Source organism: Lynx rufus, unplaced genomic scaffold (genome assembly GCF_022079265.1).
Source record: "Lynx rufus isolate CCGP_SWC_20201006 ecotype Redwood Valley unplaced genomic scaffold, mLynRuf1.p SCAF_1, whole genome shotgun sequence".
Classification (NCBI taxonomy): domain Eukaryota; kingdom Metazoa; phylum Chordata; class Mammalia; order Carnivora; family Felidae; genus Lynx; species Lynx rufus.
In genome coordinates this window covers 114,034,474-114,051,856 of record NW_025814823.1, presented here as the reverse complement: position 1 = coordinate 114,051,856, position 17,383 = coordinate 114,034,474, and the positions used below count along the sequence as shown (strand labels likewise).

Genomic DNA, 17,383 nt, shown 5'->3' with positions numbered 1-17,383 from the left:
TGAGACTTGGGGTTAGGACCCTGCAGTGCCCTGCAAGACTCCCGAGTACACTGCTGTCCTTCAACATGATTACATTTTATTTGGTCTAGCATAATTGTTAGCCTGGAACCAGTTCTTTATTGTGATTCCCATATGATCCCTGGTAGATCTTCCTCAGGGTTACCTTAAAAGATACATGTTAAAAATAGCAATTGTTAAATAAGCCGATTTGCTTCAGTAATTTCTATTATAGACATGACAAATCTTTTGGACTTAGAGGTGTTGGAGAAAGAAAGAAATATGCCCGTTGAGCATTGTGGGGCTGAGTTTTTCTGGAAATATAAAATAAGGGCTTGTAGGAGAGAATCGTTTAAATGTCTTCATGCCCTGACATCTTATGATCTTCCTAAGTAGCTAGAGGTTTATAATTTTAGAGATGTAATGCATGTAGAATTGGGGAATACTCATTTTTGTCTAATTGGTTGCTAGGATCAGGTATCTATGGAAACAACCATCCATTAGTATTCACGATAGGAAATTTATTTCTTTTACTCAGCATGATCACACAACGGGTATAGTGTTCCTTGTATGGTGGCCTCTTGCAAAGCTTGCCATAGAAATTGGCTTTCTTAGGCCTGTGAAAGAAGCTGAAAGTGCATCTCCTCCTGCCTTGAGCCATCTCTGCATTTTCAGAAACCAGTGGTCCTGCTCCACACAAGCTCATAATTACTCTTCCCAAATTATTGTATGAGGTTTAACGTTCACAGTCGTCCCTCAACAGTGGCTTTATGAGCTCAAAGGGAAGTTCGTTTTGAAAACCTTGTCCTGTATTCCTGTTGTTTTTCTACTCAGGTTTTACCTTAGCATTGGAATTTTTGCGTTTGTATAGTAATGCTTCTGTGTAACTACGACAATTCTCAAGAGACAAGTGCTCGTTTTTTCTCCAATATGAATGTACCTCCCTACTCCTGGTGTAAGATTGTTTCTGGGGCATGGTGAGGTTCCTCGAAAGCTTCGCCTTTTTTTTTTTTTTTTAAACAGAGAAAGCCTGATAACTTGTACAAAGAATAAACTGTCTTTCTTCTGGTGGTTGAGTGGAAAGATGGAAAAAGCTCTCTCTTTCTCTCTTTATTTTTTGCTTCTCAAATTGTAATCTGGTGGCCAACATGTATTAACCCCAGCAAGTGACATTCTGGATTGTGTATTTTCTTTGATTTAACCGTGTATTTTTTTAAAATTTGGTTTGTTACGTATGCTCCTTGCCATTCATTCATTTCTTATCCCAAATAAATATCTGAGTCCTACTTTTACCTGACACCAGAAGGCCCTGAGGTTATCTTGGTGACTGAGGCAGATAGATTTTTTTCCCCACCAAGGCTCACCATCCAGGCAGGGAGACCAGGTCACTAGGAGGTTAGAACACAGTGTGGGCCAGTTTTAATGAGAGAACACAGGGCATGTGTGATCTCTGAGAAGGGACATTAACTCAGATTTGAGATCAGAGAGGTCCTTTTGAAGGAGGTGACATGTAAACTGAGACCTGAAAAATAAGCATGTGTTAGAGCAGAGGGATCAGGAATGGGGGAGAATGTTTCAAGGAGAGGGAATGGAAGGCGTTGAGTGCCTGAGGTCACTGTAAAAAGAAAATTAAAACCTGGTTTTATTCTAACCCAGTCCCCAGAACCAGATTTCATGGAAAATCGTTGCAGTATTGTGCCTTCATTTTAGCTTTACCAACTCAAAACTGGAAGGACGGTACATGTCCTAGGCATGTTTAAAAATGCACGGCGAGTCACTGGGCCCTGGAGGAATAAGGTGGACATTGTCTGAAGCTTGCCAAAAGGCTGTGTTCCTAACTGCCCCTTAAACTTGTCATGGATGCCTATCTAAGCAAAGAATTACAGATGGGAAGTAATGTCAAATTCAGGCTTTCTCTGAAGAGGGCTGCTCTTGATACAGAGCAGTGGACCCTTTGAGCTGTGTCATGGAGAGTCAAATGTAGAATGTTTATTTCCAGAAGCAGTAGCAGCAACTCTAATCTTGCACTGGGTGTCTTGGGTTCCTTTGGAATGTTCCAGAAGTCAGAACTGAGTTCTGAGTTTTTGAACATTGGTTACCCACATTTCACCACAGAGAGCTGTGACCACCCACATGGGCAGTGGGTGGCCTGGATGTGGAATCTTGGGACATAAATGATTGATGAGCAATAGCAGTCAGCGCTGGTTCTGCCTCCTCGTATGATAGATGCTTTGGAACAGAAGTACCAGCATCAACCAGGAACTTGTTATGCACAGTCTCTGTCCTGCTCCAGACCTGCTGAATCAGCAATTCTGGCAGGGTTGAGGAGGGGGGCCTAGCATTTTGTGTTTTAACAACCCTCAAGGTGATTGAAGTTTGAGAACCACTGGAGTACATAATACAAGCTACAGGTAATGAGAATGTCCTGTGATTCCTATTGTTTGGCTGCCTGTGACTCCCACCCCTTCCACGCCATGTAAGAAGGCCTCTTAGAATAGCCGTGAGAGTGATGTTGTTATGGAGACAACCATGAACTTGTACCAGTTTATTAAAACATATATACGATTGTTAACTTTGCTACATGTGACCAAAGTCACAATAGGGATACCACAATTAAATGCTCCAGTTCTAATACTATAGCTGGAGCAGTGGCTTTTTTTTTTTTTTCTTTCCTGACTATACCCCACACTAACAAATCTGTTTAAATTGTGATCCGGGAGACACATACACATGTGTATAAGCATACCAACTGTTTCATGAAATAACACCCTTCCTATATTTTCTGTGCTGCTCTATTAAAAGTATGTTGGTTGCAATCCATAAAATTCATCTCCTGACTCACCAATGAAATGTGACCTGCAGACGTAGTGAGCTGTCTTTGCGTGGACCTTGTGTCTGGAGCAGGAGAGGGGTGGGACTGCCTTCACCTCTCCATCAGGTAGACTTGGTTTTCGGTCTCTGTTCTTCCACTTGCAGCTGTGTGACCTTGGGCAATTTGTTTATGTTCTCTGAGCTTTAATTTCCTTATTTGTCAATACGGAAAACATCTACCTCACAGAGTTAACATGATGAGTAAATGACCAGGCATTTCACACAGTGACCAGCAGTGGTAGCTACTACCTTACTTGTGGAGATGGTATTGTTAGCACGATTTTTCAGAACATCATCAGTTAAATACATTTCTCTGGGAACTACCCCAAAGCAGTCTTTCACAGTTTTGTCCCAGACTACAATGAATAAGTGCCCCCCTGTAGTCTGTGTATTCAGAAATATTTTTGAAGTAATTTTACCTTAAACATGCATCCAAGTTCTGCCCTCTATTCCAAAAATATATTCAAGTTTATATATGTATTTTGGAATATTTTGTTTTGATAAAAGGATTGAGTCCCCTGGCTCAAATCCTTGAGGGCATTGAGATTGTAGATGTCCTGAGTGGCTACATGTACCACCAACGTAGCCCTGAGCACAAGTCTTTGGGAAGGGTAGACCTTACAATTTTGTTTGTTAGGACTGACTGTGCAAGGAAAGTCTATCTGTTGGTGATTCTGGGTAGCATCTTCATGTACGTAACTCTGTCATCAACGGGCATGGCAGATCATTCGTGAACCCTGGGCAGTTGGCATGTGGAAGTGCCAGGGATTGATCATTCATGAATCCACATGTTGTGGAGACCCAGCCAATGTCTGTTTGTCTTTCTGGAGGTCATGATTGTGGTTGGTGGCCAGGCACCCAAGGCGATCCGCAGTGTGGAATGCTATGATTTTGAAGAGGATCGGTGGGACCAGATAGCTGAGCTTCCCTCCAGGAGATGCAGAGCAGGTAAGCAGCCTGCCTTTCCCCAGTCTGTCTCTGCTTACTGCTGGCAATCCTGAATTGCTCCTTGTTTCCACAAACGTGTGCATTACAGACTCTCTTCCTTTCCATTCCCCACTTGCCCAATATCTGGCTACCCCTTCTGGGGTAGTTGCTATGTGCTTAGGGACTTGAAGCTAGTACCAGTATTTGCTTGAATCAAACACCCTTGGAAAAGCATATATGAATAGAAATCCAGTGAGTCCCTCAATGACTTCCTATTCTGTAAAGTTGGAGATCACTTTCTGTGGAGAATTATTCATGTGACTGCCTGGCCCCCGCACTGTCACTCATCAGCACGAGTGATCAGCCACCTGAGATGACCTCGATGCCTTGGTTTCCTGTGCCTCAGGTGTGGTGTTCATGGCTGGTCATGTGTATGCTGTGGGTGGATTTAACGGCTCACTGCGCGTGCGGACGGTGGATGTGTACGATGGTGTGAAGGACCAGTGGACGTCCATCGCCAGCATGCAGGAGCGCCGGAGCACTCTGGGTGCAGCCGTGCTCAATGACCTGCTCTACGCCGTGGGGGGCTTTGATGGAAGCACTGGTAGGTCCGGGATGGGTCCCCACTCCTCCTAGACTGGGACATGCCCTCAGTGCAACCCTGGTTTGCTCAGCCAGTTCTTGGGTCAGCCTTCTGTCCATCCACAGCTACCTCAACAGCACACTCCTCCTTCTTCATCTCCTACCTTGTTTGCCAGAGCCAGGCCTTTCTACACATGGAATATGTAACTGCCCACATGGGTGGTATCATTTCCAGGATTCTTGGAAGGCTCCTGCACTCAGATGAGGCCCTTTTCTCCTTTCTGTTGTTTGGGAACCCATTTTTGTAAAAAGATGAGACTTAGAAAGAGAGCATGCTCAGCTGGAGGGCATCTCAGGACTGTCAGAGCCCTCTTCTGGATGGACACGGAAGCCGTGGAAGAGACCTGGCTCAGGCCGTGCAGTCTTTATCCGTTGTCCTTTCTACTGCCCCACGAAGCTTTGTCAGACTGTGCCACCACAGGTGCGTTCCATTGCTCCTGGCTTCTGTGTTGCTTCAGAGCTCAAATCAGAAACTACTAGTAGACATGAACTTGGAGAGATTATCTCACCTTTCCTATACCTCCAGGTGGATGTCTCTATAGACAGTAACTCTGTTAACACTGAAATGCCCCCAGGGATGTGAAAAACAATATTTTTTACTTCTCTGAATTTTCATTTGTGTCCTTACCAATTGGTAACCTTTCCAATTCTTCTCTTTGCCTCTCTCATAATATTTTAGGGTCTATAGCCCCTTGAGAGGCTGCCTCTAGTGGGTAGGATCTGAGAATAAAGACAAAAAAAGAGAGTGGGGCATTGTTTCTTCTAGAAATTGCTTTTGGCTGTGAGTAGAAAAACCTCGCTAAACTGTGGCTTAAACAAATGAGAGATCTTGTTTTACCCATGAAGGAAGACGTCCCGGAGTTGTCAGTTGCTAACTTCATCTGCTTGCTCAAGAATATTGGGGCCAAGGTTCTTTAAACATCTCTTGGCTGTACCCTCCTGATCATAAGATGGCTGTGACAGCTCCAGCCGGCACATTTGTGTTCCAGGTAGCATCAAGCAGGTTGGTGTAGAAAAACAAAGGCTATTTCAGAAATGCCCATCAGACTTCTTCTTAGGCCTTCTTGACTGAGTCACCCCTAATGGTTGTGGGACGCTAAGTTCTCAGCTTTCTAGCTTCTTAGGTAGAGGAAGAAAAGAGAAAAGAACATGTTCAAGTGAGGCAACCTCAGGTTTTTTACTCCATTCAGTAGATGTAATGATTTACATTTGCAGGGCAGTTCTGTTGTATCCCCATGTCCACTTGTGACCCACCGCGAGTCAGGCCTTTGTGGTCCTCTCAGGTAGACACACTGAGGACATGCATCAGGGAGGTGCCCCAGGCTGCATGGCAAGGTAGAGGTGGTACTCAGCCATATCCCCAGGTTTCTGACCCTTCCCCCAGCCTCACACCAGATGAGGCCTCACCTCTCCTCATGAGTAAAAATCTTACAAGTCTCTGGTCTCCCAGGCCTAGCATCGGTGGAAGCCTATAGCTACAAGACCAACGAGTGGTTCTTCGTGGCCCCAATGAACACACGGCGGAGCAGCGTGGGTGTGGGTGTCGTGGAGGGTAAGGAATACCAGTGGGCGGCGGCCCGTCCCTGCCCCAGCCCACAGGTCTTGTCCCAGCACCCTGGCTCTCTATTCCTCCCATCACTGCTCTGAGTCAGATTCAGGGATCCTGATGGAACAGATGAAGAAAGTTAAGGCGCAGATGGGTGCAGCTATTGGCTCATGCTAGCAGGTGGCCAGGTGTATTGGGGGGAGTAAGTGGAGCCTGAGGGGAGACACCAGCCTGTTGCTTTGGCTACTTATCAACAGTTGTGTTATAGGTTGAGGAATCTAGAGTCAACATAGAATGTAGGAGTATAATGTGGTGGGGTGAGGGTTCATTTTATTTAATTAGTTTGGTCCTCCTATTTATATGGTGAACATTAACACATTAACAGAGCCTCGAATGAGGTGGGCATGTTTTCCCAGGTCTGATTACTGTCACTGCAGAACAGGTTGGTGGCAGAGTCCTGCTCACGTCAGGAAAGGTGTGTGGGGTGAGGCAGGTGAGAGTAGTGAGATCCGGGGCCCAGTTAGGGCTCTGTAGTTTATAAATGGCTCTTTTATATATAAATTTTGTTCCCAAAATCCTTTTGGAGGAGATAGACAGGGCTTAGATTTTCTCCATTCTCCACATGGGGAAATGAAGTGCCAGAGGGGCAAGTGATATACCCAACGTTAGTAAATAGCACAGCTGGTCCTTGAGCCTGGGTCTTCTGACTCCTAACTCCGTGCTCTTTCCATTGTGCTACACTCTTTCAGACCATTAGCAAATGCTGATAGGGATTTTATAAATATGTGTGAATTCACTGTATTAAAGCATATTTGGAAAAAAAAATGGTATACTTTATAGGATGACACTGATTCATTAATCTCTCCTGAAGTGGGAATGTAGCTGGAATATATGCATTTAGACATGTACGCAGGCATTCTCTCTCTCTCTCTCCCTCTCTCTCTGTCTCTGTCTCTGTCTTTCCCCGCTGCCCCCCCCCATCTCCTATGCATCCACAAGAACACACTTACTTGCTTTAGGGAGAGTGTAATGTGCAGTGATTAGACAGACATTAGTAGAAATATTTTCTCTCACTGCATTTCTTGGTTTGCACCAGTATTGCATAAATTTTCATTTAGAAGTATATTATTCTAACATACTAAATGAGTCATTTTGGTGAGTGCAAGGATTTTGTCCTCCTCTCAAGATAAATTGTTTCTTGCAATCTCATCCTCCTGGTGGAAACAGAAATTGATTTGTCTGCCAAATATAAGTGCTTTGTCTAGCCACCTTCCCATTTCCTCCCTTGTTCCTCAGCCAGGAATACTAAACAATAGTGTAGGGGTTAAAAATAGCAAGTCCCTGTTAATAGACTCAAGGAGAAACCTTGAGTCGGTATTTTTTCAGCTGATGCAAGGTTAGGATGGTTGATGGCAGGTTAGAGAAGTTGCCTTTGTGGTCGTGATTTGAAATACTCCCCTTGACAAGGGCTTGTGTGAGCATGTTCTGTGTGTGGAGGAAGTGCTGTCTTGTAGCGTGCCTGTTGAGACAGGGGACAGCCTGGGAATTTGTTGATCTTGTCCATTCTGAATTTGAAGCTCTTTGGCTGTGGGTCACCTTGGGGCTGCAGTGTGTCCTCCTCATAGCTTTGGTGAGAATGTTTCAGGAGGATTTTAAGGGGCCTCTGCTTCACCGTGGCCTTGGAGATAGGGCTCTCCACATGGTCACAGTCTTCCCTGCCCTCTCTCTGTCCTCTGTCATGGCTGTCTGGTCTGAATGACACTGGGGTTGTTCTCGGGAGCTCCACATCTCCTCCACACCTGAATGACTTAGGTTTTGGCGAGCAGAGGGCAGCTGGTGGGCAGGTTGTTGCATCTTGGCCAGCCTGTGTCATGGGAGCAGCCTGGACCCTGGAAGAGTTGTTGGGTCAGGAATCTGTGCTCTGGCTTACGTAAGGGCAGAACTGGGGAGGACGTGTCCCTTTTTTCTTAGAAGGGTCCCTGGAAAGGACTCTGGGGCAGAAAACAAAACCAGCCTCAATGATAGAAGAATAAATAATTAAAAACATTTTTGTAAATGTTTATTTTTGAGAGAGAGACAGAGTGTGAGCAGTGGAGGAACAGAGAGAGAGGGGGACACAGAATCCGAAGCAGGCTTCAGGCTCCGAGCTGTTAGCGCAGAGCCCGATGTGGGGCTCAAACTCACAAACCGTGAGATCATGACCTGAAGTCACACGCTTAACCGACTGAGCCAACCACGTGCCCCAGTAATTTTATATTTGATATGACAGCAGTTTGAGCTTCTTTCTAATTTAAAAAAATGGCACACTTCCAAATAGTAGTTTTATTTTTGGTATTTCTCCCTCAGGAAAGCACATAATGACAAAAAAAAAAAAAGCACCTCATTTGGTTAGTAACTCTATTAAGTGGATTTGCATTTGGCAGTGTTTATTTAGTCTACAGTTAGTGTTTGAGATCCTTATTATAACTCCATTACTCCCCATAGGTCTGAGGCCTAGGCCTAGATGAGGTAGGACTGCCCCTACCACACACACACACACACACACACACACACACACACACACACACACACAACGGGTGGGGGGGGGGAGAGAGAGAGAAAGAGAGAGAAGGGAGGGAGGAAGAGAAAGAAGAGACCCTTCAAGTTTGAATCTCTGCTCTAGGGGAGCTGAAATGCTGATTTCCTGCCCCTCGTCCAACCGCATATGTCCATCCCCAGGCAGAAATGATGCCTTTAGATAACAACTTATGGTATTTTTATTTATGCGTAATGGTGTTTCAGTGATCTTGCGCATGGCTTAAAGATCACAAGAGAGCCTATCGATGAATTCCAGCCACCCCAGCCCAGAGTGCACACACCATGCTGCGACCACATGTTCCCTTTGCTGGAATTGTGGATGGAGCACATGAAGTATGGTAAAGTCACGGTTTGGGTTCTCACTGAAGAATATCTTCTCATATTTGTTTTGTCTGCTGTTGTAAGCCATTAGCCAAAAGTCAATCTGCCTGCCTGTAGCTGGGCCCCACTAGCTTTTTATTTCTTGGGTGCCTTATTCTGGAGAAGATCTAATATAGTTCACTAGCAAGAATATGCTGAGCCACAGTGGTGCCAGGCCATAGCTTTGCATTGGGTATTTAGGGTGCTTATTTAGAAAGATGCTCTGAACTGCATTAAGGAGCCTCATGGCTTAAGAGGGGGTAGAAGGCAGAATTGTGAAGAATGCATAGTCTGGTTTGTGGTCCCTCTGGAGGAAAGGGGCCCTGAACTCTCATGGTGATGAAGGTGCCCCAGTGGGTTAACAATGGAGTTTCAGCCAAGCTCCAGTTCTGTGCCACTGTCCCTGCCACCACCCTCAACCACTTTGTCTGTTCCAGGGAAGCTGTATGCGGTCGGGGGTTATGATGGGGCTTCCCGCCAGTGCCTGAGTACCGTGGAGCAGTACAACCCAGCAACCAATGAATGGACCTATGTGGCAGACATGAGCACCCGCCGCAGTGGCGCAGGTACGAGGAGCCTCAGGGCGCAGGCTATGTCTGATCCACTCCCAGGTGGGTCCGGAGACCAACAGTTGAACATTCTTCCTTACTTCACCTTCCCATTCTTTGCTTTTAACGTCTGTATTCCCACTGGCACCTTTCCAGCTCGACACAAGCACTTACATGTTAACCTCTAGCAGGGAATATTCTCTTCACCATCATCCCTTCCATCTCTGTGGAAATAACTGCATCCCTGAAAAGTGAAGGCTTGCTGCGTGTCAGGTGCCATCCTAATAAGCACCTTCAATTTATTTAGTCCTCACCAGTGCCCCTAAAAGGTAGACACAACATAAATTCCACTTAACAGAAAGTAAGTTGACCAGGGGTGAGTAATTTGCTCAAGGTCATATAACTGGTAGAGTCAGGATTTCTACTCCTTTCACCCGTTTGGCCCTCCCCCTGGCAACTATCAATCTGTTCTCTGTATTGTGGGCTTTGATTTTTTTTTTAAGACTCTACATATAAGTGGACATCATATGTTATTTGTGTTTCTCTGTCTTCTTTTACTTAGCATAATGTCCTCAAGGTCTTTTTTGTGTGTGCATTTTTTTTTCTTTATTGTATTTTTAAGACTGAATTGTGTTCTCACTTTACAGTTCCAAACACATGACTACTTGCTCAGCATTCCTTAATGCTATTTTAATATTATTCAAAAACTTTTGTGTGCTCACTAGTTAGAAAACAAAAAGGTGTATGGTCCCATATAAGAAGCATTTGTATGTGGAATACTACTTTTAGTGAGATTGTATTTGCTGATTCTGACCAGTTGGCCCTCCTTGAACATGGAGCAAATGCCTGGAAGTCAGGAGGCCTATGCTTTAGTGTTGAGTCTGCTAGAACTTGCCATGTGACTTTGAGCAAGTCCCTTCCCCCTTTCTGGCTTCTGATTCCTCAGATGTGAAATGAGTGGGCTGCAGTAGATGTTCCCAGGGGCCAGTTCAATGCACACATATCATGGTTCCTCTCCCTTCCTAGAGCTCTTTTACTAATTTTGGTTTAGAGAGTCTTGGTAGAGTCTTGTTTGTACTTCCTAGGAATCTTCTGTGACTTTAGGCGTGAGAGCAAGTTCAAAGCTCAAGGATGTAGGGACAGCTGAGGAGGAGTGGAATGGCACCGAGACATGGGGCTGCTTCTAGGAGCATCTCAAGCAGCAAGTGTGGAGGGGCAGCCCCGTGTGGAGCCCCTAGCACAGACCGGCCCCATCTGCCATAGATCTGCCTCTGGAGGCGAACTGCTCTGTCTTTGCCAGGCTGCCCAGGCCTTGTTACTGTGTGGAGTTCACTGGGGCTGCTCTGGCCGTGGATGGTGGCAACTCTACTGGCCGTGGCACTGGGTGACCTCAGTTTAGGGAATGCTCCCTCTCCCAGAGGTGGACTCTTGACTCAAGTTACTGTCAGAGCCCTGGCCTCAGGCTCCCAGGTCAGCTTTTGTTATATGCTTCACATCCCTAAGATTAGGGGAAGCCTCACCTCTGGAGTTGAGAACCTGCATGGTGGGTGTTCTTTGGTGGCTGAAGAACCAGACTCTGGCCTCTGGCTACTTCTGGCCCTTTGAAGTGCTGGGAGCCATGGTGGCTTTAGGTCCAGGAGACATCAGTGTGAACATTTGTGGAAGAGGCTGCAGAAGGGCAGGGGAGACCCTGAGGACCTGGAATGCTGCTTTCTTTTTCAATAGCGTGTGAGCAGTGCTCGCAGATGGTTGGAGGAGGGTAAAGAGGCCATGACTGGAACCCAGGCTCTGCTAGTTCTGGGAGAGGGGAAGATGAGGCTGCTTTGGAACACACTGAATTTCATTATACCCAAGTCCGTTGGATAGCCATTGTTGATACAACACCACCATCTGCTGTTAGTTTAGGGCAACTGTGAGGAACCACCAGCACAACCAGCATAATTGCTAGATGGGATTTTACATATTTTGGCATTCAAACAAGGACCTAGTACCATCAGGCACAGGGAAATAGTCTGAATAGTATAGGGTCCTTGTCCGTGTGAAGTTTATATCCTAGAAATTGAGTCTTTGGGTCTGACACGTGGCTGCACATCCCAATCACCTGAGGTACCTTTTCTGAGTCCCAGCCAGTGTCTCTGGGAGGGAGGCCCTGGGAATCTATATTTTCAAAATCTCTCCACCTGATTGTGATGCAGCCTGTCGTGCGGCGAGGTAGCCCGTGTGCCGTGTTGCTTTGCAAATGGGAGAACTGAGGCCTAGAAAAGGGGAAGTTTCACCCGGCAGCAAGTTAGAGACACACATCCAGACCTACGTGTCCCAGACACCAGGTCTGTTGCTGTTTCCACTCCCCTTCCTTCTGTGACCTGCACTGAAGGATTTTAAAAGATGACACTGAATCCTGTACACGATGCCATGCTAGAAGCAAGCTCGGGCCTATCAACATCGGGAGTGATGTAATGTCCCTCTACAAGCTAAGAGGAGAGTGTGTGGCAGAAAGGACGGGTTCTGCTTTGGGGCATGCAGGGAGGTCTGCGCAGTAATGATGGCAGTGCACCTGCTACGCGGCTAGTTGCCAGGTTTAACTCCTCTTACTCAACTAGTGTAATTGAAGGCTGAGGAATACGAGTAGGAAGACTTGGCAACACATACAGGCCAACGGGAGGACAAATGTAATTTTACCGTCTGGAGATAACTTCTTCTAATGTTTTGGAGGATTTCTTTCAGCCTTTTTTTTTTTTTCTTTACTTTATTTCTTTGCATAGGAACCCTCTCTCCCCATTTTATACATACATGGTCACATACATGTTACATATGTATGTATATTTATGTTTCTCTTAATAGATACAGGGTCATTTTTGCTTTGTATTTAGGGAATTCTCAGATTGACAGTTGTAGGAGGCAGGCAGGGTGTCATATTTGTTTTACGGATGAGGACACTGAGGTCGAGGGGAATAGAGCAGGACTCCTCATGTCACCCTGCTGGTGACGGTTGCCCAGGACTGGACGCCAGGCCTCCTGGTTTCTGGTCGCGGTAGCCAGCTTGAAGCTGGGACACTGTACTCTGCCTTTCAGGGGTCGGGGTCCTCAGTGGACAGCTGTATGCCACAGGCGGGCATGACGGGCCCCTGGTGAGGAAAAGTGTTGAAGTTTACGATCCTGGAACAAACACCTGGAAGCAGGTGGCGGACATGAACATGTGCAGGCGCAACGCAGGTAATATGACTGCTCTTTCCTTCTGTCCTTGCGGGGTTTGGGAGTGAACACTAGCTCCAAAAGAAAAGCAGAAGGGAGAGACTCCCAGAACCTGGGCCCAAGCTTGTACCTCACACAGGAGTATCCCTTTGCCAGCTAGGCTCTGGGCTGGGAGAGGGGAGAGCCAGGGACCACAAAAGCTAGCCACAGGGTCCCCTATGTAGATGCAGGGGGTTCTTCCTCTTCCAACAAAGGGTGATGACTTTGTGCACACATGGACACAGACCCAGAAAAGCCCTCCGATTACCGTCAAAGCCCCCTGTCCAATGGCTCTGTTGGGTAGCTAAGCACAAGGCTGTGTGGACATGGTCAGGCAATGATGCTTGCTTCTATCTTTTCTTTGCCACTACCTGGTTCTGAGAACCCCTCACTTCCCACCTGAAACCCATCTCCTTCCTTTTAGGGGTAACCAGTCCCCTTATTCATTCTCTGGTGGGAACACTTCCCATTTTCCTTGCTTTGTGCTTCTGTCTCTCTGTCCCTTCCCATTTTCTTTCCTGTGGGAATGATTTATCTTAGAGGGTTTAGATTTTTATTCCGGGAGACTGACATCCCTATTAAACTATTTCCTTTGACAACTTTGTCTTCTGGCTCGGGTCCTTTGTTATTATATCTTACTTTATCCTCTTTACTCTATGAAGGTGTTGACTTAGCTTAGCTTCCCAGGCTGGAAAGACAACTAGGTGACTTTCTGGCAGATTTATTTCCTTTATATCAAGTTACCAGTTTGCTAAATTCATTTGTGGCTCACATGTTGAAAGTGTAAACAGAGGAGAGTTATTAATTTGCCCATTGTCTAAGCCCACCATGATGTAACTTGGCACTTGGCCTTAAACCACATGAGCGAGAGATTATAGACACTCGAGGGATTACCTAACACAGCTAGTGTGTCTTGAGTCCAAAAATAGATGTGTGTATATGTACACATTTACATACAGATATTTCTGTTTTTTAATAGCAAAAGTGGAATCACACTGTGATGCTATTTTAAAATCTCCTTTTCCAATCCACTTTAAAATCTTCCATGAATAACTTATTATAACATGAAATATATTTACATGATATTTTAAATGGCTATATCATAATTTGAATAACTAATCTACTGTTGGACATTTATTTCCATCTTTTCTATCAGTAACGCTTTTGTTATTACAAATGGTCCTTTGGCTAATCAGTGCACACATCTAAAATTATTTCTTTAGAATAAAAGTCTAGAAGTAAAATTCTTGAGCCTGAGTGAGCATACGTGCTTTCACTACCATCCAGGAAAGTGGTACATTTTATCTTCTCACCAGTGTTTGAGATATATCTTCATCAATACTTATAATTACAACTTTTTGAACATCACCAACCCCTTAGTCTCATTTTGAAAAAAGACATGTATGTTGGACTATGGCCTCTTAATTAAAAAAAATTTTTTTAAATATTTATTTTTGAGAGAGAGAGATACAGAGCATGAGCAGGGGAGGGGCAGAGAGAGAGGGAGACAAAAGAATCCGAAGCAGGCTCCAGGCTCCAAGCTTTCAGCGTAGAGCCTGACAATGGGCTTGAACTCCCAAACTGCGAGATTATGACCTGAGCCAAAGTTGGACACTTAACTGACTGAGCTCTTGATGAGCAAAATAACAGTTTCCTACCCTTGAGTCCCTGCTGCATGAGACCTTGCCCTCAAACCAGCCCTCGGTGAGATCAGAGCAGGAGGGATGCCTGGTCCCTGGGAGCTTTGTGTGGATTTAGACTTAAGTAGTGCAAAGGCATCACAGACGTAGCCATAGCCACACAAGAGGGATCTAACAGCATTTATCAGGGAAAACTTAGAAGCAGAGCAGTAGTACTGTGGGTGAGGTTCCCTTAGTCTGGGCATGAGAGGTCTGCATGCACCAGTAGGCAATGCTCCAGTAGAGAGGGGCCCATCCTGGTAAGCTCTAAGTACTGATAGGGTCAGGGACCAGGAACTGTCCATGGGACATGTAGCAGTGATTCCCCCTTTTTAGAAAGGGGGATCCTCGGAGCCCAGTGGCTGTTGTCAGCATGTCCTTCGGTTGAGCACAATGAGACCGAAGAACTAGCTCCTGGAGCTACCTTGAAGGGGAGGAGGAGCACCTCCAGGGCCATCCAGATCTGTCTCCCATCCATTCCCATCACTGGTGACTCCTGCTGTAATGTCTCCTCTGGCCTCTGGTTCACAGGGGTGTGTGCAGTGAATGGGCTCCTGTATGTGGTTGGAGGGGATGATGGATCCTGCAATTTGGCTTCGGTGGAGTACTACAACCCTGTCACCGACAAATGGACGCTGCTGCCAACCAACATGAGCACAGGGCGGAGCTATGCAGGTCAGTGCGCTTCACTCCGACTCCACCCTCATCTCACCCACCCCTGCACAGAGGGTGTGGGGTGGGGGTGGAGGTGAGTTTGCTGAACTTGGGACTAAGCGCCTTCTCCAGAGAGGGCAGATAATTGTCACATGTCACCCACCACTCTTCCATTCTGTGCCCATGACACATACCCATAATTAGCACTGTTTTCCCCCAGCGAACCTGAAGGTAGCCCCAGAATTCTCTTTGACACCTGTGTTCCAGGGAGCCGCTTCCAACTACTCTGATTTGTCATAAGAGGTTTTAGAATTTCATTGCCATTTCTGGGCTCCTAGATAGAGTAAGATACAGTTCTTGCCTTACACAAGTTTAATTGGAAAGATAAGGTCTGTCTACATGAAATAGGACATACAAGGTGATGTCCACATAACTTCTAAATGGAATGTGCTCTGCTGTACATATTTTAGGACACGACAGGTGACAACTTCCTGGAGGAAATGGGGCATGATTAAACTTTGGGGGGGGGCTCCCATCATACAGCTCGCTGCCCTTTGCCAGGTGCTCCCTCCCTGTACCACAGGGCAATGTGTTTGGTACAGCGTGTACATTTGCTGTCATCTTTTCAAGAACCTTCTGGATGAATGGGACTGTATCTTTCCATTTTATAGATGATGAAATTGAGGTTTGGAGAGTCTTAAGGAACCTGCCCAAGACCACATGGTTTTAAAAAAAAGGGCGAAGTCAGAATTCAGACTCCAGTCTGACTCCTGAGCCCGTGTCCTTTGTACTACCCCAGCTGAGGGGAAGAAACTATTCCGGGCATGAGGCTGGAGGGAGGAATAGGAATGAAGCCAATGTAGAGGCTCATTCCTAGGGAGTGTGTGATGGGTTTGGTGAGGTCTGGGAGGTCGGACCACAGTGGGTGCTGCTGATGGCAGGGGCATGTAGCCCTGCTCCTTGTATCTTGTCTTCCAGGAAGTGGAATAGTTAGGGCTAACAGTTATTTACTGAGCACGGACGAACATGCCAGGTATTACCCTACGTATTCTACAACCAGTATCTCCTTTAGTCTACCCCACGACTCCAACAGCATTCTTATTCTCTTTTTATATTAGAAGGTCAATCACTCTGTCTTGTTTGGATTTCTGTGCAGAGGAAGATTGTACCATGCAGGCTTAAAGGGGCTCCTATCACATTTTGTCAAGACAGGTCCTCAATTGCAGCAAACTTAATTTATTTTTTTTCCTCGTGTAGGATTTTTCTCAACTAAATATAAAAGATGCTAGAGGTATTTTGGTCTTTGAGTGAATGATTCTTTTCTCAAGATTAATTATTAAAACCAGTACTTTCATTTTCTTTTCAAAGCTGTAGTGGCAAGACCAGGGCATTTTCGAGTACGAGGCAGCAAGGCCAGTGAGGGACCCTCCCTTGGCTCTTATTGGGCCTTAACGAGAGGGGAAGGTTTAGGTATAAGTGGTTAGAATTTCATATATGTGCTGAATATTTCATGTCCACTCCTTTATTGTCTGTTCCCTCTAGAAGCAGGTGAGAAGGATACAAGCAAACGTGCAATTTGTGTTAAAGTCCATTGACTGAGTGAATCCATTTTTTTTTAAGAATCTAAAGAAATGGTCTGAAATGCAGAGATTTATGGATAGTTATTGTTTGGAGTATTATTTATGATAGCAGAGGGCAGAGAGCTACTTAGTGTCTGCCATCAGGAAGTAGTTAAACTGTGGAATATTTTTACAGTGGAAGTGTTTTTAATGTCATAAGAACATGTTTGTGACAGGCTGTTAGGTTAAAAAGGGAGAATGCACAAAGTATGTACCACTTGAGCTCACTCAGGTAGTCCTGGGGTCACGGACGTTTGAAGAGCTACCACCTAAAAAAATGGATATTGGAATCAGATCTGAATTTGAGTTCCAGTTCTGCTACTTGCCCTGGAGACTCTGGGGTGGGTAATCGGTCTGAGTGAACCTCTTGTATTCTCATTTGTAAAATGAGAATAAAATCATACCACATCTCTTACAACTTGTGTGCGGTAATACGTGGAACACTTAGTACTGTGCCTTCCCTGGCACGTAACATCCCCTTGGTAAATGATCAGGATTATTTTCAGAAGCCAGGAAATAGTCCAAAAAACATTAAAAAAACATAAAGAAAATTTTTTAAATGGTGATTCTCTTTGTATGAAGGGATTAGAAAATTTCTTTTCCTTGTGTTCTTCTGCATTTTCCAAATTTCCCAAAATGAGAATATTTTACTTTTATAATCAAAAGAAGTTTATATAAAAAAGCAATATAGGAACCTACTTTAAAAAAAAAAACGCTGCATTATGAAAGAGA

The 17,383-nt window shown here is 45.3% G+C and overlaps 1 protein-coding gene across 1 annotated transcript in view; it reads left to right on the top strand.

The window, feature by feature from the left end:
* The window catches only part of KLHL3 (kelch like family member 3), an 82,219-nt gene that overhangs the window by 62,596 nt on the left and 2,240 nt on the right, over window positions 1–17,383 (top strand). Inside the window, exons 7-12 of the mRNA XM_047097448.1 lie at window positions 3,699–3,816; window positions 4,202–4,399; window positions 5,888–5,989; window positions 9,358–9,486; window positions 12,541–12,681; window positions 14,910–15,053. Of these exons, the coding sequence (XP_046953404.1) occupies window positions 3,699–3,816; window positions 4,202–4,399; window positions 5,888–5,989; window positions 9,358–9,486; window positions 12,541–12,681; window positions 14,910–15,053 (832 nt within the window). The remainder of the gene's footprint in view (window positions 1–3,698; window positions 3,817–4,201; window positions 4,400–5,887; window positions 5,990–9,357; window positions 9,487–12,540; window positions 12,682–14,909; window positions 15,054–17,383) is intronic.